Source organism: Ornithodoros turicata, chromosome 5, assembly GCF_037126465.1.
Source record: "Ornithodoros turicata isolate Travis chromosome 5, ASM3712646v1, whole genome shotgun sequence".
Taxonomy (NCBI): Eukaryota; Metazoa; Arthropoda; class Arachnida; order Ixodida; family Argasidae; genus Ornithodoros; species Ornithodoros turicata.
This window is the reverse complement of record NC_088205.1, coordinates 842,945-870,783: the sequence shown is the minus strand read 5'-3', so window position 1 is coordinate 870,783 and position 27,839 is coordinate 842,945. Positions and strand designations below refer to the sequence as shown.

Sequence of the window (27,839 nt, the reverse complement as noted above, 5' to 3'; positions counted from 1 at the left end):
GTATCATTATGTAGAGCCCTCTATCTTTTTTGAAATATTGGTACATTTGTGGCGTCCAGTGTAGGGCAGGTTGTGTTTGCACATACCCGTGCCAAAGCAGTCGTACAAACCCTTCCATATTTGCGGCTACCCTGACAAACGGCCTGTTGTGGGTATCGCCTTTCCCCGCCACTCCCTCTTCTGTTGTTATGGTTATTCGAACGTAAAATCGTTCTCTCATAACTCTCTTCGTAACTGTCTTCCTCGTAACAGCATTTCGCTATGCGTAACGACTGCGCACATTTTAAAGAGCCGGACTCTAAAGTATCATCATCGCGCTCCAGAGCATGACCCACTACGCCACAAAGTTCTCATAAACGTGCCGACATGACGGCCGTCTTATTATTTTTTTTTCCCCCAGCACAAAGATCTATGAGAGCAGTGAGGCGAAGCTAAGCCTGGCGTCGTAAAGATGCCGCGCCTTCGAAGGAAGTGCTTTTCCCAGGCTTTCCAGCGTGAAACCGAGGCTGGCGTTTAACGCATTTTCACGGCTGTTGTCTCTGATCAAACGAAATCCCGCCGCCGCGCCTCGGGAGATTTCCCCTTTTCGCACACTGACACTCAACCTCGAGCTGACAGCAATAAGATCCCCACACACCGATGGTCTGCTTTTTTTTCTCTTCGTATTTTTACGCTCTTTCGTTTTTTTTGTATTTTTCTTTGTATGTGCTTTTCTCGTCTGACTTTTGTTTGGACGGGAGTGCGCGGAGATTTCTTCATTTGTAGTCGAAGGGCGAGCCCTAGCTTTATTTTCACGCAGAAGGAATCATAAGAGAGACAGTTGCGAGTCTGAGTCTGATACTTTGAGTTTGAGGAGTCGTGTTACGCCATGACGCTGCATTGCCACAAAACGAGCACTTGAAGCGAGGGCATATATAGAGCACACTCTCGCAGAAAAGAATGAAAATCCCGGACTAGATGGAGCCGACATGTTATGCCTAGGTCCCGGGACTTGAGACACTAAAAAACGATGGAATTAAAGAAGGCTCCGAAAAAAACTAAAATAGGCGCGTCAATCTGGTACGCTCTTTGTCTTTGTTGGCATTTCCGAATGCTCCATCAGGAAAACTTGCTCATTTAAAGGCTACGCTACTGTACAAGCTTTGACTTCTGGTACACGAATGCTGAGGCGACCTGGAACCACGCTGTATTGAATAATACTTTGATAGTTCTCCCCCCTCGATGATCTTGAAAAGCCAAGAGAGGCCAAACCTTCGATCAAATGTACATGAACCCCTTGTAGAAAACCAAGGTAGAGAAGGAAACCAAACTAAAAACAGGAACAAAAGGCACAAACACGCAGAAACGGAAAGCAAAATGCAGCAATCAGCGTGAGCATGAAAGGCGCACTCACACTTGCACGTCTAAAAAAGGCATCGGAAGAATGTTAAAAAAAGAAGGCCGCAACCCAACAGAGTCGATAAAAAGGCAGGCAACCACGAAAATGTCGCATTAGGCGTTTATAGGCATTTTTAGGCAAATGCCTAAAATTCCGGGACCTATAGTGCCGTACTAAGGAGGCGGTTAACGAGAAGCTACTGCGGCGCTTTTGGCAGAGACCGTTTCTTATCCTTCATCCGTATTTATAACGTAGAGAATACTTTTTTTAAACAAAGTCACGAAGATTTACATCTCCTTTAAAGTCTTTTCTAGCAGAAGTTTCCGAACAGTTCCATGTGATTGCTCCTCGTAATCCCAGATCAACACTCTTAAAACACAACTTCACCGCATAACTCGAACCTGGACAACCTACGTCATTTTCTGACACCTCTGTACTTTCGGTAATTGTCACAAAAGGTGTGCGCCTCCTGTTTTCAACAAATCAGGGGAGTTTTCAAGAGTGCACAGTGTCGGTGGCCCTACATTGGACAATAGGTGGGATATTTGAGCTTGCAGATGCCACATTCCCCACCCTTAATTCCATTCTTCCTCCCCCCATGCCACATTCTTACATTTCATTTGGACTTGGTGGAATTCTGTATGCTGAAGATGAACTCACCAGGCGTTGGTATGACAGGGCGCAGAACAGAACAACACGACTCAGAAATTTTGATAATCTGTTTTAGCCCTTCAGCAAAATCAAGCAACTCAGAGAAAACGTGCTGACGCCAGGAATCGAGCCTAGGTCTTCTGATTTCCGTTCAGATACGCTACCGCTACACAGCATGGAGCCGTTCGTTCTTTCTTTTTATTTTTTTATTTTTATTGCAAGCTCGCAAACATTGCGCGAAGATGGCTTTATCCGCTTTGCGCCGCAGTAAAAGAAAGAAAAGAAAAGAAACAGCGCCATCTAGGAACAACAACGGCATAACGTCAAACCCAAGCCATCCCAGACAGCGCCTTCATTGAGATGCGAGTCGCCGAAGCCGGATTTTCCATTTCGCTCGTTTGATGTGTCTCAGCCATTGAGTCCTTTTCTGGGCAGATATAGGGGAAGTTGCACTTTGAACTCTTACAGTCTTTCTGAATGCACACGACCGCGACGGAAGCTTTTCTCACTTGGTTCCGGCTGCGGGATAGCATACTTGGTGATTCCGTCTCAACGTGATCGAGAGAAAAAATAACGTTTCAACTGCAGTGTGAGGACTTTGACACTGTTGCTGGTTTGCGGGTGCGCACGTTTCGTCTTTGTAAACTTTTCTTTCCTTGTGTGTCGTTCTGGGGACAGGCTGCCCCCCCCCTCTTACAATGTAACAAAAATGTAATCGATGAATAATATTATATTGATGACTGATTAGATGAGTGACGAAAAATGTTTCAGTGTAGCTTCTGAGCGTAACTTGTTGTTCCTTCTCCGCCGATCATAGCCACAGTTGCTTCGCAGCGCTAGCAGGAACCAAAAATATAAAAGCTACTCTCTCTCTCCCACAACTGTTACGGACGGTCCTACGCGTCTGTCAATGGTGTAATGATATGGCTATAAATGGAAACAGAGGGATAGGAAATGTATTTAATCCAAGCATGGTCGCGCACAGCGCAGGTATAGAGAGAGACCCATATTGTCTACTGACGCTGGAAGTTAGAGCGTAATGCATATTTCTAAGCTTGGCTGGGGTTGCTCGTCTCACGACCTACATATGCGAATGTTGGAGCGTTTTTCTTTTTTTGTAACGGCTACGCCGCAGTGGTTCCCCAGCTGTGGGTCGCGACCCACCAAAAATGGAATGCCACGCCGTGCTGCGTTACCAGGAAGCCCGAGGTTTCTGATAAATGCATGCGGGCTACGCGACGCTTTCACTTGTGCGCCGAAATCTCCGTCTGCGGACGCCCCACCTTCACCTCGCAGTGGTCAGAAAAGCGTGCGTTGTCCGTGGTGCAAGACATTTTGGCCCAGAGAACTCGCTCTGAATGGAGCTCCAGTACAATGTCAGTGTATCGTTCTGTCGAACGTTCATGCGCTGAGATCGGAAGGCATTGTGACGAGGGAATCCAGGAGAGGAGGGGTCGTCTATATTTTTATGGGCCGGCCAAGTTTGGGAACCCCTGGGCTACAGGAATCGAGAGGAATGTAATGGGTGATTGCGCGACGTTTGAAGCTCCGAGTAAATTGATTCATCTATTTTATTGATTGACGTATGTGTATTAGCGCTTATCTGGTAGATGACATCTACAGGCCCAGTTATGTTATGAAAAGTAGAGCTGCCAAAACAGGCCTGTAGTTGTTTTGGAACAGCCCTTCGCATGCGGCCGGTTCCGACATGAATGTAAGCGTTGACATAGTTAAAGTGAATGGGTTCATTTCATTGGCGTCACTTTATTCCAAACGGTGTTGTTGGATAGCTCTCGCTGCTTTCTTTAATAATGGAGACCACAACCGAAGGTAAGTATTTCTGGCGCAAATAAAACGTATATTTTTGGCTGCGGAACACCTTGTATTTTCTCAGAAGCGACTGAATGTTCTGGTGCGCATCCCGTTTTTAGAAATCCAAATTTTAAGCCCTCGTCAATACAGCCAGGTAAGGCGTTTAGCAAACGACTGTACAGCGCGAGTCAAGTTCTTTTGGTTCATAATCTTCGTTGGGGACCCGTAGCAGTTAAAATATTTTGGGAATTATGCCAAACGCGTGTAAATGTGCTACTTCTAGACAGGGCCATCAAGTGGCCACATGACGTGGACCTAGGGGGTCACGTGGTGGTGAGCCGTAAAAACCTACACTGTTGTTGGATGCATGGAGATATCGCTGTAAAAAAGCTCACCTCAGTATCGGAGCTATTGGCGGTCATCTTGACGATGGCAACTCCCATGTTGCATCGAATGCCGAAGGAGATGAGGAACCCCATGGAAGAGAGCAGAGCAACTGTGAGACGCTTCGAGATTCCCGGACAACACGGACAGTTGGGCTCCAAAAGACGCTTCCACGACTTCTCGCCTGAACCGTCGTCGGGGATTTGGCCGGGGGCCACTCCAGCCTGTGCGTAATACTCATCCTGGAGTTCGTCGTGCTTCAGGAAACCTTTCTCGTCTTCTTGTTTCTTGAATCGTCTGTGATAGAAATGGAAGGATCCGGTCTTTATTAGAGAGGTATGGGAGTGGGGATCAGTTGTTGCACAAGGAACCGCGGTTGAACTAAAGAGATTAATACCCTTGAAACTTGTGAAATTCTAAACGCTAAAATGCGTGAGGGGAAATGAGAGTGAAGTAAACTGCGAAAAGTGCGTCGACAAAACTCTAAGACGGCAGGATTGTTCTTCCGTGTTCCTTCGAGCATTCCTTGCGCATGGGTTTTTTCTTTTTCTTTTGCGAAATTGCAAGTATTTTCTACATGTATTTGCGATGTATTTCAAATTGTTTTTCCTTTGTGTCGTTTGTATGACTTTTGTTTCTTTTCTCTTGAAAATATAGCAGAGAGATTGCATTCCATCAATACACCTAAGTTATGCAGGCAAAGCACGCTTTACAGGTGCGAATTTGGTTTCGAAAATGCGTTACTTTACTGTTGCCGTTATCTTGTGTTTGTCTTTCACGCGGTACCCCTTTTCGAAGTAATGTACCACCTAACCCAACAGTCAACGCTCGTAAGGCTATTTGATTCTTTTTCTTGTTTTTAGCAACCTTACCAACTTAAAATTTAGCGCAAAACAAGTAGAACAATGGCATATGTAACGCCCACGAAAATTCTATGTTAATTGGTTCCTTTCACGCATAGGTCGTGCGTACTCCACGTTCCGCACGACGGCAGCTCCTTCTTCAGGCAGTCTTCAGGTATTAAGATTCACTGTTCCTCTGACGTTCCCAATTCCCTAAATATTTCGCATATCTTACCGCTTACCGACCACAGCAACACGGCAAATGAACACGCGAGGCGTCTGCGTTCAGAAGCGGCACCAATAATCCCAACAAAGGCATTCCTCGCGATCTCTTTCCTGGGCAACCAATCGCTCTGGCATCATGTGCTTGCGCGCAATCAGAAGCGACAGGCCCCTTGTCATTGGATATATAGTGCTGCTCAGGTTCTTGTTTGCTTAGCGCCAGTCTCGTTTCCCTTCCTATGATGCAGTGCAGACATAATGCGGAAACCGGTTTTTGGAGCGAGACGAATTTGTCATTTGCTCAAAGATTGCTGAACATTATTACAAAAACGATCTGAAAATACGTACTATGTCCTCTAGCTGAAAAATGGTAATATGTGAACGGTCCTTGACACATGGACGTGCTCGTGTACGTTTTCGTTGTAGCGGTACAAAGACTCCTTTCAAATACTCTTATATACGTGTTCTGCTACAGAATTCTAGAGCAGGATCTTCGGTCTTCCACTCACACCCTCACAACCCATTCCACTGTCATAACTTGTGCATGGAGTTGGTTGTGCATGTAGTGTCTGCTCCTGTCCACATCATATATCGTGAATGTTTTTTTTCCACGTCACTTTCGGCTTCGCGTCAAGAGTTCTCACTTCTGCGCTACGCAGTGACAATGAAAAGCGAAATCAGCTGCAAACCTGGCAATGTCCTTTTGTTCTCCAGCGAACAGCTACTTATGACAATTTTGAGATGGACGTCGGTGTGCAACACTCCAGTGGCGTTTAAGAAACCCTTTCTGTAAACTTTGGTATAAAAAATAATAATTAATAAATAAAAAAGAAATAGATAATAAATCGCAAAAATAATTGCCAAGTAATTTTATCGTGTCACAGAACGAGTATTATGCTACTCTCACACACACCCTCCACCATCAAAGAAGAAAATAAATTTGGAACTAATTATTGTTAATGGCGTACTAACTTCCTGTACTACTGGCTCCATACATCCATCTCCCAGCATATTCTTATAGGACGACGGTCAAATCGCATGTTGCATTGACAGCTTTGCGGCAACCAATCCCGCTGCTGTCGGCGGCTCTCCAAGAAAATGTTGGCCAACAAGTTCGCACAGACATAATTTCAGTTCATATTCCTGCATTCGTAGACGCCCACTTCCGAGCCGAGAGCAATATTGCTCATATATCTCCAGTACTTTCACCTTAGTCAGCGCGGAACAAAAAACCCGGTCATTCGCTAGGATTTTCCTCTGTATTTCTGGTACACAAGCCCTTGTGTGTAGGTACACGGTAATAACATCAGAGCAGGGACGTCGCGATATTGGAACAAACTCCCTCTCTCTCGAGTGCTCCCTTCCTCAAAACAGGCACGCAACTAGCATTAATACTCCTCACCCCACAAGAGAACAAAAGCTTATTTTGTCATTGTCCTCTGTCCGTGCTTTTGTAACGTTAAGTGAAACGAACAGTGGATGGCGTGTGTATCTAATGGCGACTTCTCTCTCTCTGTCTGTTTGCCGGGCTTTGTGAGTTAGATAAATAGTGATTCACGACAGAATGAATTAGGTTATTCTGGGAAATGAATAAATGTACGTCAGATACTAATTTGAAACGTGCGACGGAAGTATAACAGGTAGGGCTGGGTATGATATCCTGATAACTGTTCATCTGCAAGCACTTTCGGGTATTCTTGTAGTCACTTGGTAGAAGGCAATGGTTAAGCCCATCTCGTCGCACCTGGAGGATTTTTTACGAAAACGAAGCGAGGTCACGTGAGGGTCTGAGCTCAAGTCCCGCTGGTTCAGTCTAGGTAGTCATAATAAAAACGTTCTCTAGAGTAAAAAATAAAAATAACGATTTAGAACATAGGAACGCACAAGAGAGCTTATAGAAAGGGACACGGTATGACACTCAGAAAGTAACTTTTAACTGTCGTCGTTTGAGAAGTAAATGATCCTATAATTTCGTAGCCATCAAGTGCTTCATCCTTAGCATATATGTGATTGATAGGACTGGACGTATATCCAGCACTGTGTGCTACGCGACTGTAAATTTTTCGAGCAAATTCGAGCACAACAACAAATAAATCGTGACTATGACATGAGGAGATTGAACGCTGGAGAGCAGTACACATTAGATGTGAGATATGTACAATTGGGCTGTCCTCCACTGGCTGCGCTACGCCGCATGAAAGAAGCATCAATGGTCATCGACGGTGTTGCACGTGACTCTGACATGGGCCAAGAATTGGTTGAATGTCTGTCTCCTAGCAGTACTCAACTGAGTTGCCGTCTCTCCGTTTCGTAGAGCTCACATTCTGTTATGAATTTCGAGCCCATTTTCGAGAAGAACATGCAAAAACTGTTTCTGCTCTCTATCCATACCACGAACCCGATAACTCACCGTCACTGACAGTTTTCCACGGCGGAACGCATTAACTAAGACCGAGAACGCCGGCCCCCCGTCCCTAGGGACGCGGAAGCGTGGTCGTCGCGGCAAATCCATCACGCCGGAAATGGCGTACAGTTCACTTCCGGAACTACTTGCGCGTGACACCCATGACGTCATCACGGGGAGGAATCCTCCGGAGACGGGAGAGTTTGGGGCTTCACGGTCATACCTCATCCCCCGGCGGGAGCCCCCCTCTGGAGTGCACCCTCCCATTGTGGTGTCGCCTCAGCAGTATCCGCTGTTCAGGACGAACAAAAGCGAACGAGGTATGCCCGATCTTTCACTCATGCAAGGCGAGTGGGAGGGATGACTACAATTTAATTAACTCTATCTATGCAGTGTTCCCATTTCGCGAAAACACCAGGGAGGGGAACAAGATAAAGGGCAGCGAGGGGGAGTGCGTCCATTTAAGTCGGCGCTGAATGCACCGTCGATGCGATAAAGATCGCTAGATGGGCTGTTTCCGAGTGGGAGAGGAGGAAATAAAAGTATCGTAGATTGGGAATATAGATAAGAGACGGGGCAGATCTCATTTTTCCGGGGGCGTTTGAGCGTGATTAGTTTTCCGGTTTTTTGTTTCAGCGTGGTGAAACAAATGTGCGTTGTTCATGCGCTGTTCAGTTTTCTCTGAGTCTCAGGACTCGTGAACTGCATGTGACCGTTGTTATAGTGCCTTTTCCTTCTGTCTTTCTTTCCTTGTTTTTGTTCTTCTTCGTTTTTTCTTTTCCCTTTTTGGGATAGCAAGCCGGATCTTTGCATGGCTAAACTTTCCTTTCTTCTTTTTCAATAAACATATCCCCCCCGCCCGTAGACTTTTGTAGCCAAGTTCTATGCTGTAGAGCGATATTCGTCAACAACGGCTTCATAAAGCTTAACGATGGAAGGAAGAACCATAAAAGTTAAGTATTCTTAATGGAAGGGCGAGTTGTGCTTTCTTCGGGGCAGCGTATGAGCACTTGTATTGCTTTGTTGAGAATATATTTGATATACTGATATGCAGCACATAAGCAGCTACATACATCCTGTACTACTTTAGATGTACATACCATATAAGAAGCATCTTGCAGGCAATTTCTACACGTCTCTGCAGAAGCAAAGGAGGAAGAAAAGCGATGGAATTTCATATTGCACATTATTTTGACAATATGAGTCATGGGCGCAAAGGATACGCATGGACTATTTCTGAGCATTCGGGAGGCGTTACAGTAAAGTAACGTAACGTAACCAAAATAAAGTTGGTTGGGGTTTTAGAATGACGTACCTATAGCAGCTTTGGGGATCGCCATTGCGCATACCTAGAACCGAAGCAGTATTTTGCGCAGTGAGAGATCCTTATTTCTTTGGGTCTCCAAAGCTCTTCGGTAAACTATTATAAGATGCTGTTGTGAATTGAAAGACTGGCGGTAAACGCGGTACAGTTGCGAAAGCGAATTGAAAACTTTGAAGGAACGTACGAAGATGCGTCATAGGACGAGGAAGATGGACTTCGCTAACGCAAGCCAATGTGTCCTGTCCTGCATCTGCCATCCTGCCACTGCGCGTCTGTCCCTTACAGTTTCGGCTTGCCGTCTGTCTATTCGTCGCCAGTGTGCTGCCCGTACCCAAGCGTTCACATCTGAGGCTGCCTCCTACAGCAGTCCATCGACCCCTCGGTTGCCTTCTTCATTGCGTGTCACTGCAATCGCCGCGAGGAATCACTTCTGCACCGCCTCCGTCTCAACGTTGTCCGCACTCCGTTGCTGCCATACAAGATGGGGTGTGGCGAGGTGGCCGATATTCCTCATTATCTTCCGCACTGTCAGCAGCACATACCCCAACGGCAAGCCCTCTGTCGTCATCTAATGCACCTTGGGTGCAGCACGATGTCCATGGCCACCCTCCTTGGTCCCGTCCCTCGGCTTACCCAGTGGGCCGTCACCACAACCCTGCTCCGCTCCCTGCAAGATTCGGGCCGTGCGTCCGCCCTCTGACCGGGCTTTCTCGTGCCATGTGGTGCCTGTGATGCACTGACTGTTTTTCTTCATTTTTTGTATTTTCTTTTTCTTTCTTTTTTAATGTTTATTTTGATTTTTTTTGTGTGTGTGTGGGATAGCAAGCGCGCATCAGCATAGCTGACATTTCCTGTTTTCTTTCTGTTAAACATATACCCCCCTGCACCCGAGGTATAGGGGGATTTCCGGCTGACCGGCTATACAGGCTGTCGCACGCTGTGCCCCGATTCGCTGTTTTCTCATCGCCGTTCGACGGCTTTCGACACAAGAAAGAGCACCTGACAGCCGTCCTACGCACGTATACTGCAGAGGAGGTGGTATCCCTTCACATGAGTGTCGGATGCGCTGGAAAGCTTCTCAACCAGTAGCCTCACTCCAGGACTAAGTCGATAGAATTGAAGCTTGGCGCGTGTCCGTATCTGGGTGACTTCATCGTTGACCACGGGCCCTCACAACACTATCACTGCCTCGACACTTTGCATCTATACAGCTTTTTCTCGGCGCATACCACATATATCTTCACAATGTCCGTTCAGCGAAAGGCATATCAAACATGGAAAGAAGAAACTGCTCTTTGAGCTTGCCAATGATGCCAACCGTCTCTTTTTGCCATTTTTGCGTGCCTCATTTCTTTCACTTTCTGTTCGATCGAGTCACTGCATTGAGTCCACACACTGGTTTGCTGAACTCATTATCGACCCTACCCTATACTCATCGTGTTGTTTATCTACTTTAGTGGGACCCAAAAGGAGGGGCTATATTATTTGTGAAGAATAATGAACGGAAAGGTTGGCCATACATGAGTAGGTTCGCTATTTCCTTATAAAGAATGACAACCTCCTGATACGTATCCAGTATTGTTACTATTCCCTCAGTGTTCGGTGTTGGTTGGTACCAAGTGACGCAGCATGAAACTTTCTTAATCAGCGATGAACGAAAATGCATACTGTCAGTCTTTGTCGAAAACGAAAAGAACACAACGGAAACGACGGGACAAAGAGAAACCCTCCGGGTAAACAGGTAATGAAAGCCATGATTGTGGTGCAGTTAACGACGGGACACAACGGCAGCAACGTGATCCCTCCATTGTTTGGAGCCACTTTCTATTTGCGCCCTTTGATGCGGAAACCCTATCTGGAACCTACAGGAGCGTGCTTCGTTGGGCTACGCTTGGCTCACACGAAGCCACTCTTCAAAGGGATCACCTTATCAGACGATGCTGAATTTGTACATTCCGCCATGATTCGGAGACAATGGGCTCCATGCAGTGTAAATAACTCAGTACGGGACTTTGCGCTGGACTCGGGTGCAGCTATCGTTGGCAATGTGAGCTTTTGCGGTGCACTTTCGAGCATATGCTCATGCGCTTTCCGGAAATGATGCGCAAAGTTAGGTGTTAAAGATACTTGACAAAGCTAGATGTAGTAGACGACATGTTACGTCGAAAGAAAGTATCTCCCTAGGCAGAGACCTCGTGAATTATGTCTCCATAGTAGACAAGCCTGAGCACGGGCAAACACGAAGAAACAACACACCACAACAGCTCAAAACATTGTTTCTTCGTGTTTGTTTGTGCTCGGGCGTGTCTACTGTGGAGTTTATCCAAAAGCTTGCCTGTATCTGTGGCATATTAGTTTTAATTATGCCTCTACGCCATGACGGAACTTGGCATTGGCGGGCAACGCAACAAAGTATATCGGAGTGCCGCACTGTTCTGTTGTAGACACGTCCCTGCGTTTCCTCGATGCTTCTCGTGCAGGAGAAAAACACGGAACAAGCCAACTGCCCTCCTTTTTCTGTGTTCGTTCTACGGCTAAACTTTACAGCCAAAAGACACAGTTGCTTTACTTGTGTGTGACCTTCGGGGCCCGCGGGACTTGCTGCTTAGAAGAAATAAAGATTAATTACATTTTAATTACACTAAATACTGACAGCAGTTTGTGTCACGCCGGACTCACACGTGGACTTCCGACTTGCCGCCGTAACGCTTTGTGAAAGGCAGCTGACACAGTCCTGGGGACTGCATATATCACACGCGGTAGTGTGAACCAAGCTATATGCATACAAGTAGGCTAGAGCTACAGAATACCCGAACCAGTGTTTGCACGCCATTGCTTCCTGAGATAAAGAATTACATCCTGCAGCAAGATGACGCACACCTCCCCAGTCCATCAGACAGGCTTCATATATTTCCTTATCTTGCTGATACCGTAGGGAAGCTTCAACGGAAGTCTTACCGAAGAGGCGCGGGTTAGGTCCCGGCCGAAAACGGTACAAATGTGAGGGAGGTAAACATTGCTTCCAGCACCTTGTGTCGGAGATTTCCGGCGAATTCCCGGTGGTCCAAATTATCATCAGTCCTATAGGCTGACATACCTTACGTTTAAATCTACTCCAATTACTATTGTTCTTACAAGGGGGGCAAGGGGGGGGGGGTTGTGCTGTAAACGGACCCTGAATCGTCAACTTGCTAAATGTCCTTGCAAGGATCTGGAAACACACCTTCTCCAGGTAGCTTTTTTTCGTCACAATAACTATGAAGGCTATACATTCTCTTTATGGGTCTTGCAGCGTAAAAGACCCCGAGATGTCTCTTCTCGCATCTTTTGATCTTGGTAACGAAGTTCTCAAGGCTCTCATTCTAGCATACGCGAAGCACAGTTTTGCAAGGTTTTTGTACGTCTTTTTGTATGGTTTGTACAGTTTTGTACGTCCTTTTTGGTTGTTGTTGTTGTTGTTTCTCAGGTGAAGCTTTGTGAAAGTTCTTGTACATAGCTGCTTCGCGTTTCTCTTTATACAGCACTGTGGGTATTAGAACAAAACCACTCTCCTTGTCAGAGAGCACTAGTCTTTGTTGTTCCGTGCCGCAGCATTGAAGCAACAGTCGAAGGCCGGCGCGTGTTCAAGTTTATGCCGCTTGCACACCTTGTAGAAGACAGGAGTGAAAGGCAAAGGAGTCCATTCTTATAGTCCGAAAGGGCAGCTGATGGTGGCTCTTCATATGGCATAATGCACGCTTTTCTTTCATAGTAATTTTCCACCCACATGAGAACATTGCTATAGACCTAATGTTCATGCCTTGAAGCAGATCATCCTTGAACATGGGGGCGAGTGAAAGGAGCATCTCATCACCGACGCGACGAGCAGAAAATCCTGTTCCAGAACCCTCAGACGGTTTATGCGCAGTCATCAATCTGATCCAACGTTTGGGGATTAACACCTTTCTCTCCCATTTTTATCCTTCGATTGAGGTCAGCCTGTGGTCGATTGTAAAGAAGCCCCCGAACAAGAGAGCCCCAGTGACAGAAGACGAAAGGGGCTGGAAGGATTTCTTTGGGATTACAGGGAGATTAAGGGGAACTTAAGGGGGGAGGGAACCTTTTCTTTCTCCTCTCTTGGTCATGGCGGGACGCGAGGGGTTTTAATATGGAGAAGAAGGGAATGAATGAGGATTTATGGTCCTCGGGGCCAACTTGTTTAATATACAGCAAGAACGTGCTACGTTGGTGGTCTTATTGTCATGTAGTGGGCTTGAGTCACGGATTTGCGCGACCCAGTAGAGAAAGGTGGGCGAGAAAATTGCTGTCGGTGCACGCGGTATGCTTTGTAACCTCGTAAGGCGCGCATTTTTCGGCTTTCTGGTTCTCTTTCTCACGAAACGCTGGTTGGGTTGAGCACTGGTTGGATGTCTAGGTAAAATGGGTCCTGTTAACCGTCATCTTTATACTGCTCTGTGAACCAACAGGAACCGGAAATGGCAAAACCGAAACCACCCGCCATTCCGTCTGTCTATAACAAAGTGGCGAACGAACGAGCGATGTAGTGGGAAAATATTTACTGCTTATTTGTTTTAACAAATACATATGAGACACGCACATACTATGCCCAATTTCGATAGCAAGTGATGAATTTAGCAAAACAAGCGTGCCAAGTTGAGCGGAATGAAGCAGCCAACGGCTCCCTTGTGGTCACGCTTCCTTGACCGAGTCCGATCCCCCATAGAGTCTCAGTTCTGAACCTGAGGAATCGTCAACCAGCTGACCAAATCCCACCACATTGTCCCTGCGTCGTCGCTGGTTGTTAGCGGTGTTGCGTTGGGTCGCAGAGGTGACGTCAGCTAGTACGTGTCTCAACCGAATGACAGCCTATAGCTTGGATGAAGCCTCAATCTCAGAAGCCAAACGCTCGATGACGCTGGCGTCTGCGTAGACCTCGCGCGCGCACGTTACGGTTAGGTCCGACCATGGCTGTACAACATTAGCGCACGTTTTACATCGGAGTAATATTTTGGCAGTTGTAGAGACGCCAAAAGACAACTTAGCAAGCTGTCTACAGTAAACATCCATATAGACACAGCAGAGCGGGCCGTATTTATCAGAAATCTGTCTTCGAGGCTCACAATCCTGAAATCTAGCATGAGAGAGAGTCTGTATAGACTGGAGCACTTGCTCACTCAAAGTCCTCATATTCAATGGCGGTTGTCCCATAGCAGAAGCAATATCCGTCCTGACTACCTCAAGAAGTGCCCTCCTCGTGAAATATCTTTGGACAACAGCTCCAATCCCCGCAGCCATTAATGCCCGACAATCTCGCAGCGCCCCCTGCACTGAGTGTCAACGCGTTTGAGTGCGAATAACTTTGGACAGGCCCTGATCCAATAGCGAACGCACGCCGATGGGAACTCAGGGAAAAAAAGGGAGGGGGTCACAAACCGGAAATGGCCCGCTACCGGAAGTAGGGAAGCGGAGATCCCCTCGCGCGACTATATGGAGAGCTGGCTTGTATTGACCCGGGAAAGATGGTGACGTCGGCGCCGTTCTTTTTAAAGCCCCAAATCAATATATAGAATAAATTGTGTTTTATTCATTTATGTAAAGGTGCGTGAAAGTTGGAGGCGCACTGCTATCTAGAGCTCCAGCTAGTAGCGAGTGGACGTGCCGTACTTAATATAACACGGACAATATCCCATTATTAAGTGCTCCTAAATAGGAACTGCAAACGTATCATCGAAATCAGCAGCAACAACAGATAAATTAGTGACAATGAATGGGGAAATTCGCCGCATGAGGTACGGCCCACTACCCCAAGGCACAATGTACAGGGTGAGATGATGAACAACGCTAAATAGGTCAAACGAAGTACACTGCCACCAGTTTCCGAAACACGACCAAGTTCATCAGGCTAAGCAGAGTCACCGTTGACATAGTTACCTAAGATGCCTTAGTAAATCAAGAAGAACAACAACAGCACTGGTCTACTACGTAGCAGCGCCGTGTGGAAGTATCGGTGCGTCTTGATCATGTGTTGTGAATGGTATTCCATATAGCACAGTTCTGGATTGGTTACACTAAGCATTGCTTTAAAACCCTTCATTCTAGTATATAGTTTGCAGAGGAAGTCAGATTCTGGGATGACTTAACAAACATTCAACAAACAACACTGAAGCTTTTTAAGCCCATCTGTAGGAGATCTCGCGTAGAGGCCACGGTTCTTCAATTACAAAGAGGTCTTTGTACCTGAAGAAGCATGGCCCTCCACGCGAAAGCTCGTATAGAATAAACTTGGAAAGCTTCAGTGTTGTGATTGGTTGATTTTAAAAGAAAAAAAAAATGGAGATGGTAGTGTTGTTTTTTGAATGTTTACATAGTTTGCCGTTTGATCCCGTGGAACATTTTCCAAGAGCAAGAACGAGGACGATCTGTGTCTGTGTACTGGGGATAATTTCGGCCATGATGGGGTCCTCTAACGTGCTCCAGAAATCTCCGATGCTGGAGGCAAGGTTTACGTCCCCCATCTCTGCAATATCCGCAGTGAAAGGGCTGACAGGCAGCAACTACCTGCTCGATGGTTCCTCACCTCCTTCGCTGGGTCTTATCAAGTCTCGATGTCGTTCGCCTTCAGCGAGGACACCACTGAGAGCCTGCGATTGCAAATGGTTGGCTTAAGCCGGCTCCAAAGCTACCATCGCGAAAGTAAGCATTTGTCGAGCATGCAATCCGAGCATGTCCTTTTTAGACTAGATGCACATCCTGCACGGCTAAACTGCCGCATTCCGCCCTCGGGTGTCCCCTAGCCTAAAGCCAGGAGGCTCTCTTATTGCTTCAATTGTGTATCTGTCCCTTGGTGTAGAATCTGACTGTCTTCTCTTTGCCTAATGATGTACCGTACAAGCTCAACAACAATGTCTGTTCTGTTTGAAGCTCACTCGGTACGATCATGGGTACTGGAAGGTTGTCTCAGCGCGCTCCTTGAGTGCATGGAACACAAGGGATGGCGCTGCGCTAGTTCCAGAATGAAAGAGAGGGACCTCTCGAAGCGCAAGACTCCTGAGAGCAAAGCGGGTAACTCACAACAAACATTTCACCATAAGACGACTGTCCCGTTTCGTGAACGAGTTTGTATTCACCTCGTGTACCATGACAATACATATAGGTGTACATGTCTTTTGCGAATTGGCGCATCCACAATTTTCATTAGAAACTTTAGAGGTACTACTGCTCCTGTAATGTTGTATACCCCTGTGTAAGTTTTCGTCCACACTGTGAATTACATGTAGATGTGACACGAAACATATAACAGGACAATGTCTTAAGTTTAAGTAGGTTTCGGCTCAAAGTGTGGGGCAACCACAACCCTGCTTACTCCATTATCCTCATTTCCTTTTTCATAATCATGCAACCTCATATACAAGCCATAGTCGTGGTGATGTTACTAGTACTGAAGCCTACAACGGCAAGCAACATCACCACCACTGCCCAATAATATATGCGATGATCTCTTGTGAATACCCTCGCCCACCGCCTTCGGTAACACGTCGTACCTCAGGACAAAAAGAAACACATAACTTTTGCACGTAACTTTTCATTTTGTGTTGTGAATCGTGATGGCAATTTGGCTTTCGGACTTTTCTGTTATGCTGCCTTTGTGTGTCTAGTATGGTAATTATCCTTGGTGACCTTTCATGGTTATGTTCCCTTCTCTTTCCTCTATCACCACCATCGCCATCTTTTCTTCCAGAAGATATATATATATATATATATATATACATGATGACGATGATATGGGGATTTATATTGAGATGCGGAAGGTAGGATCTAAGGAGTAGAACCTCTGAATGAGCCACCGTCCTCAAGGGCATGGATTCCGTTGTCATCGGCAGAGGAAGAGTTCGCCTGCTTTTGTTCCAAGCGAACTTGACCGCTGTGGTCATTTCTAGTATCCCACACGTCTGTCTGCTTACAGCGTTAATATGGCATATGATGGAGAGACTACACCTAAAAATGCAATCACGGAACTTATCATTAGGTACTCCATCCACCGTCGTGTGGTAGCGGATGTCCTAGATGGTGATTGTTTGTCATTGAGAAATGAAATTACTATTCCTTATGTTCCCATGAGCACGCCGTGTTCCTGGCACAGGACAGGCCAGTCACTTTACGAAGGTTGCCTTGGTCGGAGGAGCGCTCATGTACCTGCAATGACCTTGCAGACATTGTACTTGTGATGGTTATTACGGATTCTCAACGTCCTCACTGAAGACACCAGAAGCCGCGTGGCAGACGTTTTCAAATTTTCTGTCAAGCCATCGAGTTTCAGAACACCGAGACGCATTGAGGACAGCTGAAGTAGAGAGCCTCGGTGGCAACACTGTTCTTGCAGGTATTCCGCCTATTCCTGTGAATCTCTCTTCTCAAGAAGAACGACAATGCTCTCATTGGTCTCCTCAAACAATTTGTCCAATCATCGCACGATATCGTTTCAGAAGACCAATCCTATGCCCTCCGCATTCTCGCTGCTTTTTGGATATAGGAGAGAGAAGCGGATTGCATAGTTACGAGCGACGTGAATTTCATTCCTTTTGTGTCGCGGTCTTGGTAGCGCCATCTTATATGTTCGAAGCTTCCGGACATGCCTTTCTGACTGAAACTGGAAGGGAACCGAGATGTGTTCTACAATCGAGGTTCCTTCTTTAGTATCCATTCGCGCTCCATCATTTATGGCGAGTGAGGTGGCGGTGGCTCACAAAGGAGCGTGGTCAGGTAATCGATCTAGTACGTACAGGCACGGAATACTTCAGGCCAGCGAGCAGTGCATGTAGCGCTGCCAAATTCGGTACACGTTGACTGGTCTCCTCTTGACCTGTTTGAAGATGCTCATAGGTTAGGCCAGTGTTTCCGAAACTGTGAGTCGCGACTCCTAGGGATGTCGTGACAGCGGGGGGTCGCGATATATGGAAGGGGAACTTGAAGATAGGGATAGTAAAATGATGTCCTTAGAAGACCATCTCACAATTTTGACCCGGAGTTCTAACAAACAAGCTCACTTTAGCCAATAGCAACAGTAAGTCCTCCTGTCATGATGCGGTTTTTCTTTTTGATGGTTCTTAGCCTAGCTGATCCACTGTGACTATATTAACTGTGAAATTAAATTTCATCCTCAGTTTTGTGTTACTGTTCGAGCACTGACATCAAAAGGCATCGCGAAAAACCGGGAAAGGGGGGTGGGGCGCGTCGATACTTTTGATGGGTTTGTGAAGCACTGGGTTTAAGCGCTTTGCAGCTCTCCGCGGCTTAGAATGTTGCTTGGTGATGATTAACACGATGAGTAACGCGTTATTCCTTAATCTTATAAGCGTTCTTGTCCACGGAATGAGATATACTTAACTTCTTTAAAATAAAGAGTCTGTGCGCTTCGAGAAAGGGGCACAGCCGTGCGGCAGTCCTGTGTTGCGTTGGTATCACGGCTACATCAATCTTATAATCTACTATACCGAGTACTTGAAGAACTGATTGGGGGCACCAATTTGTAGATAAGGCTATCTGGAAAGTTGGTACTATTTCTTGTGGTGATAACCCACTTTTCCTGCCTTTTTATCTAATCACGCGACTGCGTCCCTAACCTGTCTCCCCCTATCCAGGGCCGTTTATTGCGCATTTTGACAGTAGGCCACTCAGTTGTGAGTAGAGCTCATGTGTCCCTTCTGCATGTTCTCGTGCTTTGGTGGCTTTTGTTCAGGACGTGCACATCGGACAGTTGTCAGGTCTCAGAATTTCTACGGCCCCCGTCGAGAAGCCCAACGTTGCCGACTACTAAGCTTACAATATGACAGCAAAGACATCTGAAATTCTTTGTTACTAACGCGCCCGCATGGATGAGGTTGGTGAATTTGACACTGTCGGCATGGGCGTAACGAGAGGGGCCGTGACCCCTCCTGAAGCTCCAAGGTCACTTCTGAAAATTGTGCGCTCTTTAGTCATAATTTTTATCAGGTGTCGTAATATGAAACATCTTAACATTTCATGGTCCGCAGTGTACGTCTCCAGGAAATGAGATGGGGGGAGGGGGGTGTATGCTTTGCCCCCCTTCCCTGGAATCACTTGGCCCCTAGAAAAAATCCCCCATTTTCCCCCGAAATCGCTCATGCTGTGGGGCTATCAGGATCTGTGCACTGCCGGTATGGTGCAACGCCACCACAACGCCACCAACCGGGTGATCCACGAATCTGTGATACTTGGGCGTCGTCTACTAGCATTGAGGGGGGGGGGGAGAATGCTAGCAGATGACGCAATAGGCACTCGAGTATCACAGATGATATCTCCCGGTTGGCGGCGTTGTGTGAAACACTGTCTCCCCTCGGAGGCGATAATGGTATGGTTCCTTCGCGCGTCACACAGCCGATAGGGACAGGTGGGCTGGAGATTCTAGACAAGTATGTCGCAAGCAGTACCATGGATCTAATCCAGGTCAGAAACCAGGAGCCTGGAATTGTTGTTGCACCGGTGACACCTACGTGGAACCGAACCCTTCCTTGGCGAACTGGACGTTGACGGTTAAGCATGCATTGTCCAGTTGAGAGATAGGGTGGATATTGGAGCGAGTGAGAAATCCAAGTTGAGAAACTGGTTGCCAAAGTGTGGTAACAGGAGACTAAAATGGGGGAGTTATTACAAACTGGGGGACATGAATTCAACAGCAAATCCTTGATTAATATACAAAAGCTTTCATGTAGTAGACTATACATTCCCGACGAAAGTTTACGGAACACGTGAGCGGTGTACGTATTTCCTCCTCGGTGCGACACCTACCGGCGAGCGGAAAACCGGCTCGTTTACGCGTTCAGAGGGGTGAGCGACACACCGCGATAGTTTCGGTATTGCTCGAATGTGTCATTTGAATTGGTGTCGCACTCCTGAACCCTCTCTGAAGGAGTGAACGCTTCCGCTTGCCGCTAGGGTGTCGCACCGAGGAGAAAATACACCGCTCGCGTGTGCCGTAAACTTTTGTCCCGACCTGAGCACCCGAAGAAATCTGTGGGAAGTAGGTTCTGACGCTGAAACCACAACAGACGAACATCTCATAAGACTATGGTGCCTGAAGAACATGAACAACGGTGTTGTATATACCTGTGTTGTGTGAGCGGAGAATGTGAACAAAGTGTCCTTGGTAAGTCGTCGGAAAGCAGATGCAGGCGTAGCGTAATAGGTCAGCGCACTCGAGCGGCAATCGAGAGGTACGTGGTCGTTTTTTGACTAAAAAAATGTATTCTACTGCATGAAAGCTTGCGCATATTAAATAACTGTTGGATTTCCTGCATCGTTACCGTTGTGGTGGTGGTGAAAGGGCTTGCGTGACGGCCTCACGTATGCGTTATGTTCTGGACTTCACTTCCCTGCACTGTAGACGAGTGTACGATGGCGAATCAAATCCAAGGCGGCTGTAGAACACTAAAAATGGCACTGAAACTTTCTAAAGATTTCATGTGCATCCCTCTGCTGTATAGAATACGCTAACTGGCGTAATAAGACGAAATATTAGCGTAATTGGGTCCGCAAGTAATGAAAGGGAGAAGAGAAGGGCGTTGTGTCATTAATGAGTGTTTCCGGTTCGTCAAGCACACACGCCATAATCGGAGCTGGCTGCAGAATTATTTATGGGGACGACGGACAGCCTACGCCGACGAGATAAGGCGATGACAATGGGGGTAACTGAAATGAAACGAGGAGACCGGGCGTCCATGTGGTACCAGTGTCCGACTAAATACAGCAAATGACGCGATAAGAGTTCCTCGACTTGGTTCACAGAGGGAGTGTATGAGATGCATTGAGTAACCAACAAAGTGAAGGCTCTGTAAGATAAGAGAAATGACAACCGCACTGTTGTAATGGTACGGTAGTGAATCTTCCTACATTCCTGTTCGCGAGATTTTATGACGACCGATTCACACTAGCGTCAGTCTTCATGTAACTGCAGCGATGGGCTTTCGCATTTTCTTCTTTCGAACATTGTCAACGTTCCCTTTCAAAAAGATGAAACGATACGCGGACGTAAGCGGTGACGATGGAGAACTTACAAGAAGGGTGGCACAGTTTTCACGTGAATTTAATAGCGCGTATTAGCGGGAGATAAGTGGACGACAACACGAAAGCTACGCATTTTCATTGTTTAGCCCGAAGGCACACTCCTCTATCAAGCTTACTTGGTGCTGGATTTTCTTGAACCTTTACAGCAAAGCATAGGCAATGCCTGTCAATATCAACATCATCTCTCGAAGCATTCGGCGAGCGTCTCATTTTCTCTGAAACGCATTTTTCGGTTTAGGCATCCCGATTAACTGTGGCTAGGCATAATTAGGTCGTATAGACACCTCCTTACTGGAGCTGTGTCACCAGGTAGGTCTAGGACGGCCTAATAAGTTGTTGTGATCGCTACTACTTGACAAAGATCCGGAGGTGCAGATTCTTGAGGGCCTTAAGGAGGGCATTTCGTACGACTCGTTTCCTCCTCCTCGCCTGCCGGTAGACGGCTGCAGAGAACACATATCTCAGGTAAGTATCACGTTGTACTGAGCATTCCTTAAGGAGGCATAATATACCTTCTGAAGTTCTAAAGTCGGTAACAAGATTCATTGAGACGCCAGGTATACTGATGATGCATATACATGGAGTTCCCAGAAAACTTGGCATAGAATTATAATAAAAAAACTACGCCACCTGAGGAACCAATGCAGCAAACAGCATTTGTTCTTATTAGTTTGTTGCCACCGCCTAAATAGGAATGACATGTACTCAAAGTTGTAATACGTAAATATTTGCGAACTGAACTCGGAAATTTTGCCAAGTAAAGGTCACTTTTTTACCTCCACCAATTTGAAGATCGTGCCGAATTCACTCAAATTCATGATATATTCAGCAGTGATATTCACGAGCTATCCCATCGTGAAAATAGTAGCCGAATATCCATGGTTATCGGAGCACACGACCAGTGCGGCGCGATGACTTTTTGAGCGCAAATCGCTCTCAGTGCGACGAAAGGAGGTACCGAAGCCAGCCCCCAGAGTGATAGTAGAAAAAGTAACAGTCCTAAAATTGGGAGAGGGAAAGCATTATCCCAGCGAAAGTCGGACGTGATAAGCCGTGCCTGTTTATATCTCTTTCTGCGGTGTCGGGGAGGGCTGGGTTTCCAACCTCCTTTCGTCGGACTGACGAAAGTTGTGCTGAAAACTTCATCGTGCGCTATTCTGTGCGACCTCCGTAGAGCATAGGATGTTCGGCTATTTTTTCCGATGAGATAGCTCCCGAATATCCCTGTCAATTATCATTAATTTGAGTAAGTTAGGCACGCTCTTCACATTGGTGGGGTAAAAAAGTGACCTTTACTAGGCAAATTTCCGACTTAAGCTCGCAAAAATTACATAATTAAACATAACGTTACAACGACCTTCACATGAGGAGGTGGCAAAAACCCAGTAAAAACAAATGTCATTGACCGCATGACTCTAGGTGGTGTAGTTTTTTTTTTAATTATAATTCAATGACACGTTTTCTGGGACACCCTGTAGACATGACGTCTTTCTTCAAAAACCAAAGTTTCATTTGATTCGGTGTGGCTGTACCACAATATTATTGCAGGTGACAGGTTCCATCCCGCTACTTTCTCCGTATAGTAATAATGCAGAATGTGCTGTACAAATAGCGAATACAGCCAGACAAAATCCGCAACTTTAAAGCGATGGCTGTATAGGGCCAACCATCGTGTTAGGTCCGTCTATAGCTTTACGGACTACGTGACAGTGAGCACGTGACCAACAAATTAGCCGACAACGACGGCCCTACAAAGCTACTACATTTGAGCGGGTTGGCACAATGCAAAAGGATGTAGCCATTTTTTCCTTATCGCCATCATCATCATCGTTCATTCCGTGGCGGTTTCCTGAGAAGCGTGCTTCGCTGCATTAGCGTAATGTACGGAGGAGAAGCAACCAGACAATCTGTCTACTCGGTCTCTCAACGTGCAGACCTAATGTTGCTGCGCTGTTTTAGTGGGAAGAAGGTCCCTTCTGGTTTGCTTGGGTACGGGGAGCCTGTAATGTATTGCAACTGAAATAAAACAGCCAAAACCAGAGCGAACAAGATCTGAGCCCGCTTACAGTACATCACTTTCTTCAGCTACCAGAAGCGAATTACTACTGCTGTGCATTGCCGGTTCAAACATTCCCTAAACGGTGTTGAATATAATTCAACATGGCAGCACCACAGTGCTGACCCTTTATACTACCCAAGGTTCTTCGCTTAATAGCCATTTTTACTGCCCCTTTCCTCTATCAGTGTTACCAGAGTAACACACACCCAGAGTGCTGCATTATAACGAGGTTAAACTTTTTCAGTGCGGTGTGTTTCAACTGGTGTTTCACTGAACAAGTAGACACACACAAGCGTACAAATGAACTCTTGAAAGAATTTCATCCAACGTACACTCAACAATCTTGTTTCAGCTAGTACCGCTCTCTCTATACTCTGTTCCATGTGACATTTACGAAGGATGAAAAATTGATCCATTACTTTCGTTTCGCTGGTCCCGTTGAATCTCCCGACTGCTAAGCGGATACACGGGACGTCCCATGCAATGCATTAACCGCCCCTCTCTATAACGCTAATGCACTCGGCTAAAGTTATTCGCGATTGCCCGCTTCTTCAGAACGTAAAAAGGATAACTGCGCTACTCTAAATCTTCTCGTCGGAAAACACGTGTGTGTGCGCGCGCACACATTTTTGAACGACAGTAATTTGAAGTAAGGAAGCGTTTCGATGTAAGCATGTAATGTACGTACGAGTTCCGCCTTCTCGTCGACTGGCTCTCTTAATTGGCTTAGTCCGTAGCTGTTAGCCAAGTGAATACCAATAGGAATTACAAGTTCATCACACACATAAAGAGACGATGAGATGCCGACCACCAATGCACCAGTTTACATATTATCTACATTAATATCCCACTCGGGTGCTTTGACACCCTCCTTGATTGGACATTGCGGGATATGTCACATTTTCAGCTCTTTGACTGTGTGCAATGTAGTTAAGGGGTCAGTGGTGATAGGGAGCTCTAGTACCGCGTACGCGCGGAAGTAGCTGGTGCCCGCTCCTCATACAACGAACCTCATACGAACGTGGCCCTGCGTTTGCAAGTGCGCAGCTTGGAAACGCCATTTTCTTGGCGTGCGCAAGGCGAAAGCGTACAAGAACAATAGGTACAGTATTTGACGACGATGACACGAGCTTGTTGCGTCCTGCGTACGCTACAACTAACTCTCTACTAATTGTACTGTCTTACGATACTGACATACCGTTTCCACAACACTTGTTACGACGATGAAACATTTATACGAAGTCTTGAGATGTGCGGCTTACAACGTAAGCTCGTACGGGTGGAGCAAAGTCTCCAACAAATATGATGACGGCACACTTTAAGCAAAAACACGAGGTATTAATGCTGCAGCACAAAATATCTCTAAACTGTACCACGGACTGAGTGCTCTTGCAGCGACGCTAGATATTAGTGAGTATTAATATATCGTACGCAAGGGATAGCGTTTGTAGTTCTACTCATGCGCAAAAGATAAACAGAGCTTTGCGCTGAAGGAACGAATAACCGAGAGACCACGGGACACGAAGACAAGCACAAGAGTTCTCGAGAACTCTTGTGCTTGTCTTCGTGTCTCTCGATTATTCGTTCCTTCAACATCATGCACCAGTTAGTCAGCGCCCTATCTCTTTTATAGAGCTTTGCGCATTGCCCAGAACCAGCACGCTATCCCTTACGTACGCAAGGACGAGAGCGTACGTTATTCTCAAACTGTACCACGCGCACCACGTAGTTACCGTGTAAATGCACAACACAGCGGATACCAGAGCAGCTTGCTGGCACAAACTTTTTGCGTTCTATATGCAAACAACAGAAAGGCGTTACGTACGCGAGAAAATAGCGTTGTTGGCACTGCGCATGCGTCGAATACAACGCAATGTTCGCGCCCAGCGTACTTAGACTATTCCTCGAATTTAGCGTGCGCACACCGTTCCGCTCTCCTGGCACGCATAGAGCTCGAGACTGCAGTTTGCAGCACCCACACGAACACAAAGACACGACACCAACGGCGTTGGATTCAGCGGATTGTCTTGGCTCGATTTGGCTCGCTTAATCCTTCAAAGTAGACACGCTATAGCTTTTACTTTGTACGACAGACGGTGTTACAATGGTCTGCGACGTACTAAAACTGTGTAACGGAAATGTTGCGTGCCGCTAAATGCAGACGGATAACGTATACGCTAGCGTCTATGCGCTATACTAAAACTCCCTATTTTTTCACTGTACGACAAACACATAAAATGCGGCGCTTCGTCTGGGAGCTTTTTGGTGTCATTCCCATCACGTATAATCAAACGCATCGGATAAGAGCAGCGTGTGTATGAAGTGATGCGGCGCGAATGATATAGCATCAGCCTAAACTTCCATCAGCCGACGCGAGAGAAGGAGATTTCCCCGCGATGCAATCTTTTCACCTCGGGCGAGATTTTTCGTTGCGTACCTCCTAATGAACTAATGGAGTTTCCCTGTTGTCCCTTAACGTTCTCCTCTCACAACGTCCTCCTTTTTTTATGCTTCCTTTTATCTTGTCGACACAGGTAAGGAATCGTCTATCCCAACAGGAGGTTTTCATAGAAGCGACTTCATAGTGTTAGGATAGAAATAGCATCAGTCTCGATAAGATAATACTTCAGGGAGTGGAAATTTGACTCTATCCTATACATCATGCCGGCGGTATTTATGATCCATGGATGCTGCGCAGTGCCTTAATGTGCGTTAGGGGATGCGCTAACCAGATGCAGCTTTTGCTTCGGAGAATATGAGATAACCCATCAAGATAAGAAAAATGTTTGATTACGCTCAGCATAGATATTACGTGAAGAGGTGTGCTCGAATAGCTTTTTACGTCAGTGGCCTATATGCATGTTTGTGTACTGCGATTTATAGTTGGTTATCGCAAAAGTAATTGATCAAAAGCACTAAAACCCCAGTGCCGGGAAGCTAAAATAACAAACACAGACACTTTGCACTGACTAGCGAACAAAGAAACTTTAAAATCCGCTTATGTCCTGATCTTCCTGATATTCGCTCCGCCATCTTCTCAAGGTTGCCACTCCTCCTCCCTGATCCCGTGTTAATGCCCCGCTGTTCCTCCCTATCAGTAGCAGAATGTTCTTTATCGCCATCAAGAAAGCCCTGCACCCGATCAGATACATTTCAAAGCAGCTTGCTTTATCTGCATAGCTTCATGGAACAATAAGGTGCCCAGTTTCCTTCCTTTAGAGATAATTTTTGTTTCTGACAATTCCTCAAATGGTTTTTTAATCACAATGTACCGAACCGCCCAATTTTTACCCTCGTTCACAAAAGTAAGCCAACTAAAATTTGTTTATGTGAGAAAAGTGCATAAACAATGAAGGTGACTGTGGTGTGATGGTAGAATGGAGTTGTATAGTCCAACTTAGCGTGAGACCGGCTATCACAGAGCAGTTCACGGCACATAGTTGAACATTTTAACAACCAAGTCTCCTTCTTCGTGACCTTAAGGAATGCTACGATTGAACGTTATGCACGCAAGGCCCTGGTAGACGCCGTGTCATGTTATCAGTTCATTTATCAACTAGGTACGTCAAATAGTTTGCAAGGTTTAGTATATCGTACCCTTTGCGTATACGTAAGGGATAGCGTACGCAAAGCTCTCTTTATGTTCTGAGACACCAACGCTATCCTTTACGTATACGCAAAGGCGATAGTGTTTGGTATACTAAAACTCACTATAGTGTCAACAAGGCATCGCGGTTGGCGATACCTGAAAGTCCGGGGTTTTTCGCTGGTTTCTACCTCTCCCCCAATCTAATTTCTCCATCTACGGATATAATCCCATTGGCGCGTGAGAGAGATAACATGACTGGGGAAGAATTGTATCCAACGGCAACGAGCGTCGTCCAGGAAAGGCACACTTGATGCGATTTCATGCGACGGCGGTACTGAGAGCCCGCTAACCGCTTTAGGAGCAGTCTTCAAATCGAATCAGGGTTTCCCCTCGATGACGGGACCCAGCAATTCTATGGAAACAGTGGTCCCGTCTCTTCAAGGCCAATGTACCATACATTATGGCCAGAGTGCCGGGCGCGAATCATTTCTAGACGGGAAATACTGCGAGAATTTGCATACGTGTCTGACGGGCTCCTGCAGGTACGCGGTGGTGTAAGGAAATCAGGCCGTACTGGCTGTGCCATTAAAGAATCCATTCAAATGCCATTAGGCAGTATACAACAAGTTCGTTTTGTCTGTAGCTTGGTTGTAGCTTTGTAGCTTGCCAAAAATTAACGAGAAAAATAAAATACGTACAATATAAGCGAATACCTACGAATGTATGCAAATATGAATTGAACTGGTACTTATTGTACTGTGCTACTAGTGAATAATGGCGAGAAATGGGGGAAAAAGATTGTCGATATGGATTCCCATTCTTGCGACTATATTAACCGACTCTGCCAACTCTCCTGTCTTTCATTCTACATCGATCTATTTAGCTATGATGTCTTTAGTTGTATTTGTGCCTTCGATTCACTCCGTGTAAGCTTGCAATGATATACACATGTTCCGTGTTCCGATAAAGCAGTTGTTGAATCAATGCTAATCAGTGCGGGCAAGGAATGTGGAGCTGAGCTATTAAAACGTGATCATTTAATACCGATTTCCTGTTCTTTTGCAGAAAAGCTGGAATACATCTATAGAAACGT

The 27,839-nt window shown here is 46.2% G+C and overlaps 1 protein-coding gene and 1 long non-coding RNA gene across 2 annotated transcripts in view; one reads left to right on the top strand and one right to left on the bottom strand.

The window, feature by feature from the left end:
* Window positions 1-7,921, bottom strand: part of LOC135395174 (vesicular glutamate transporter 2-like) — a 29,797-nt gene extending 21,876 nt beyond the window's left edge. Inside the window, exons 1-2 of the mRNA XM_064626414.1 lie at window positions 7,917-7,921; window positions 4,237-4,522 (exon numbers count right to left, since the gene is read on the bottom strand). Of these exons, the coding sequence (XP_064482484.1) occupies window positions 4,237-4,522; window positions 7,917-7,921 (291 nt within the window). The remainder of the gene's footprint in view (window positions 1-4,236; window positions 4,523-7,916) is intronic.
* Window positions 7,922-8,002: 81 nt separating this feature from the next.
* LOC135393773 (uncharacterized) overlaps window positions 8,003-27,839 on the top strand; it is a 51,857-nt gene continuing 32,020 nt past the window's right edge. Inside the window, exon 1 of the long non-coding RNA XR_010422717.1 lies at window positions 8,003-8,013. This is a non-coding gene — a long non-coding RNA (uncharacterized LOC135393773). The remainder of the gene's footprint in view (window positions 8,014-27,839) is intronic.